This window comes from Triticum urartu, chromosome 1A (genome assembly GCF_056163025.1).
Source record: "Triticum urartu cultivar PI428250 chromosome 1A, HENAU_Tu73, whole genome shotgun sequence".
NCBI lineage: Eukaryota > Viridiplantae > Streptophyta > Magnoliopsida > Poales > Poaceae > Triticum > Triticum urartu.
The window spans coordinates 66,278,819-66,283,362 of record NC_141873.1 but is presented as its reverse complement, the minus strand read 5'-3'; the positions used below and the strand labels follow the sequence as shown (position 1 = coordinate 66,283,362).

General features: G+C 48.5%; 1 protein-coding gene across 1 annotated transcript; it reads right to left on the bottom strand.

The window, feature by feature from the left end:
- Positions 1-2,004: 2,004 nt before the first annotated feature.
- On the bottom strand, positions 2,005-3,774 carry LOC147990051 (BTB/POZ and MATH domain-containing protein 2-like). Its single transcript, XM_087521813.1, has one exon. The coding sequence runs from the start codon at positions 3,692-3,694 to the stop codon at positions 2,675-2,677; it is 1,020 nt and encodes a 339-aa protein (XP_087377939.1). The 5' UTR covers positions 3,695-3,774; the 3' UTR covers positions 2,005-2,674.
- Positions 3,775-4,544: the final 770 nt, after the last annotated feature.

Genomic DNA, 4,544 nt, shown 5'->3' with positions numbered 1-4,544 from the left:
GAAATGTAATTTCATAACTGCAAGTAAGGTCTTGGTTCAGCGAATTTGTCTGTGAGTTCACTAAGTAGTCGTGAGTTGGCCATGTAATAACCGGTAGTCAGTACTTAAAAAACAGGGATGTCTGTTGCAGGTACGCGAAAATCAGTGAAAAAATAAAAAAAGAAAGAAGGCGGACGTCTCTGTGTGTGCTCCAGCGCTCCTCTGTTTCTCATTGCCTCATCTCTAGTTCCTGTACTTCTAGATGTGTCACCACCGGCGAGGTAGCGATGACAGTAAAAAACAATACTCGATACTTACTTGATTAATGCGTGCGTGTGGTGCTTTCACGTGAAGGCGAGCGTCTCTGTCGTTTAGGCCTGCGAGCGGCCGCGGCGACCGTGTCCTCTCACCAGCTGGGCGGCATTGTCGACGCAGGTGAGTCAGTCGTCCAGCTTTGAGGCGGCGGCCTCCACACACCGGGATTAGCTTTGGACGACGTCGTCCACGCGCGAGTGCCGGACAAGCGTGTCCAATGGAGCAGCACACGTCAGAGCTGAGGGAGTCGGCGGTGGCTTCGGGCGAGTGAGATGGGGCCGTGATTAGCTTCACCTGCTGCACAGTGGCCGAGACCTGCACCGCCCTGGGGACGATGATGGTTGGCGACCAGGCGAATCTACATGCATGGCTGTGGGGGCAGATTTTTTTGGCCCACTTATACTGGTCCAAGATACTCAGTGTTGCCCCCACTTGAAGGACCTCGGCGGTGGGTGGTTGTCAACGTGGGTGTTGTGGATGGAGCTGAAGTCGACGCGGATGCCGGTGGTTCCCGGAGAGCATGCTCAGGATGTGGACGAAGTCGTTGCAGTTAGTAGAAGTGTGTTCGGAGGAAGCCGCAGCTCCTCCTCGCGTGTCTCCCATTGTGGCTCGCATGGGTGGTGGGCTGGTGACGGCTGGCGACTCGCGATCACGATTCCCTGATAGGAGACGGTAGGATGCGTTCGTGATTAGTTTCCTAATAATTAGATGCATTCGTGATTAGTTATCTAATAGGATGCAGCCATGATTAGTTTTCCAATAATTAGATGTGTCCGTGATTAATTTCCTAATAGGATGGCTCGTAATTATTTTCTTAATAATAGGATGCGCGCGTGATTTTTTTCTAATAATAGGATGGGTTTGTGATTAGTTTCCTAATAATTAGATGTGCCCGTGATTAGTTTCTTAATAGGTTGTATCCGTGATTATAGTTTCCTAATTGATCAGGCATGGACTTTCATATTTTCCTCCATGGTGAAGTACGGTCAGTCAATGTAAATTGCTAAGTGCACACAGAGAACAAATTCGGTTAAGGCTAGCCGTTAGATTGAGTTTAGTGGGACTAATCATGCGGTGATAATGTATCCGTGTATGTTTTGTGGGGTGCATTTAAAGAAGATAATGTTTGCTCTTTTATAAGTAGTATAGATATAGAAACATATTATGGCTACAAAGCAAGCAATTAAGACTAGTCAATATTTTGGTCATGTTTTCTCCATCATGCCAATTTCTTAGGTTAGATGATGCTCAAACCATAGGTTTATGCTACAAGATCTATTCGACGCAACCACCGACTCCTTTAAAAAAAAAGAGTCCATTTGCCTCCCGACAGTGCCGCCGTCGGTCCACCTTGTCTCCGGTGGCCCTAGGGTCATGGAGGCGCGGTGGACTCGAGCCTCACGGCCGGCGGGAGGGATCCTGCTTCATTTTCAATTATTTTTTGAGTTCGTTTAGGGTTTGTGTCCTGCTCAAGAATGCGAGGTGACGACGGCTCCCTGAAGATGGAATTAGTTTCTTCCCGCCTAGCCTGGTCCGGATGTGGCGTCTACTGGTTGGATCCTTTCGATTACACTTCTCCTCATCGACACGGTTGTTGTTCTGCTGCACTGATTCTGTCTACTACTCCCTCTGTAAACTAATATAAGAGCGTTTAGATCACTACTTTAGTATTCTAAACGCTCTTATATTAGTTTACGGAGGGAGTACAAGTTTTGCTCGATTTTAATGAAGGAGGGACGATGATGGCGGCATGCCTTCGGCTCACTTCAGTATTTGTTGTCGTCGCTAGGTGATCTATGGATTTAGATGTAATTTTTGTTACTTAGGTGTTTTTTATGTTGACATTTTTTACGATTTTTTTATATTGTCGTGACAGGTGATGAATAGACCGAAAGTCTTCAATTTTTTTTTATGAAGATGGTGCTCCTACCAAATTTAACCCACAAAACCTCACTTGGAGATCTACCCAAGCTATAAGGCAGCGGCACTTCTAGTGCTTGCCATTGATGAGCTCGTCTAGTCGTTGCCATGGACGACGTGCTTCCTGCCTCTGGCCACCGTGAGAACATGTGGCAGCGTGCTTCTACTTACCAGATAATAAATATTTCTGAAAGGTAATTATCACAGAATTATTGTTTTATTTTTTGTATCTCAACATTCAAATTAACACCAGATAAATATATTTTTAAGGGGCAATTGGCACGGTAGTAAAAGGCATTGGTGGAACAAGCAGACGAGCAACTAAGCAAACCAGGTTCACGCAAAACATATGTTCTCAAACATTACGACTTAAACTGAGACTATATAAGAGCAAGCGAAGGAGATGTAGTGCTTCATGACAAGTTGCACCGTCAAACGGGTTGGTCGCTTCTAGATTGGATTAGAATGAGAAGTCAGCGAGAAATTGCGTGCAAGCCTCCTTCAGCATGCTGCAACAATGCTGCTCCGCGAACGCCAGTGTGGCGGTCACGGATTGCATACTAATTTGCCCGCACAACGCCTCCTCGCAGACCTGCTTCATCTTCTCCAGCTTGTACCTGTCCGCCGCCACGAGCAGCGGCTTCACTATCTTGGCAAGCGTCTCTTGCTCCTCCATCTCTTGCGGCAGCCTGTCCGTGTATATGAAGTGGAGCAGGGCCTTGAACACGTCGGCGTCAATTCCGTCGATGTGTATCTTTGTTGTCACCAATTCCTCCTTGAAGACAGGAGACCGGGCAGTGAGCATCGACCTGTTCGCCGGGAAGGTCACCCCGCCGACCTCTATCTCCATGTCAGGGTCAGCCTCCTCTTTGGACTCTGAGGGGACCTCCATTGTAGTCGTGGATGCCATCCCGTCACGGTACTCGATGGTGCGCATGTCAAGGACGGTGATGTCACAAACGATTATCAGAGATCCGTCCTTGAGGTGCTCCTTGTCGTCCAGGTCATCAACCTTCATGAAATCACTCCAGCCCCACCTGGTACGTTTGCCGATCGAGAAGGTTTGAGCATCACCTTCGCTCTCATCATCCATTTCTTCCGACAATTGGGCATGACCTTCGGTCCACAATGGCTTCCCGGTGTGGTCAAGGATGCTCATGCGGAAATCCGCTGTGGCGTCACCGGTGCGGTCAAGGTTGGCGTGCTCGAGGTATAGGCTGATGAAGCCCTCGTATCCCTCTTTGCCGTTCGGGTAGCACCTGATACGCCAGTCGTGGCCACCGACTCGGAACGTGTCTGATTCGATCTTCGCGCCGTTTCCGAGCATCTTCTTGATTTGCTTGAACTGCTCGATCCTATACAGGTAGGAGCCCGTCACCGGCCTCACGATGAAGGTGCCGGCGGAGAGGTGGTGTCGGCCGGCAGCGCGGAGGGATGACACAAGCGCCGACATCGACATGATCTCATCGGATCGATCCATCGAGGAGACGATTCGTACCGTGCCTTTTTTGTCCCTTCTTTATTTTTTTGATGAGCTTGATCAATCTCTGGGTCTTACAGTATCACGTCTATATGGGTGTATATAATATATAGCTCAGACCCAATAACCAGAGAGCCGACTCGAACTTGACGTGTCATCAAATACCTTTTGTTTCCGGGAAGTGTCATCAATACTACTTCCTCTGTTCCGAATTACTTGTCGCAGATATGGATGTATCTAGAACTACGGAAGGAGTATAAGGTAAGGCAAAGTCTTACACGGACAGGAACACGTGGTACATCGTATACCAACTCAAACTCAGGTTATGATGATTCTCAAAAAGAAAAAAAAACTCAAGCTCAGGTTAGCATCCACAACGTGTATAGGTTTATTTATTTTCGGCTCAGATTTTTTAGGACTTCCGACCGAACGCTGTTTTGGCCATCGGATCAAACGCACGTATCCAAAAGCACTTTTGGTAGCCACGACGGATTTTGGGATCGTTTGATTCAGGAACGACGCAAGGGAACTGGATGGATCGATGGATTCTGAGTTTGCGCGGTAACGTTACATGATCTCACACCGATCAGTTTTCCTGAGATTCATGTTGTTGGCAAACCCGTGATAGGGGGAGGGGGAGGAGGGCTTTGCGGAAGCCTAGACCGATCCCACGCTCGTTTCTGACCGCCTTGGTCCACCAAAGCCCCCAGCCGTCCATCCCGCGTTTTTCATCGCACGCCTCGCGCCGCTTGTCACGCCGTATTCATGTCGGCTCAGAGCTTGCAGCGGCCGGCATTGATATTGTGATTTGACCGGACGGAAGGACGACACAGACAGACGCGATCTCTTG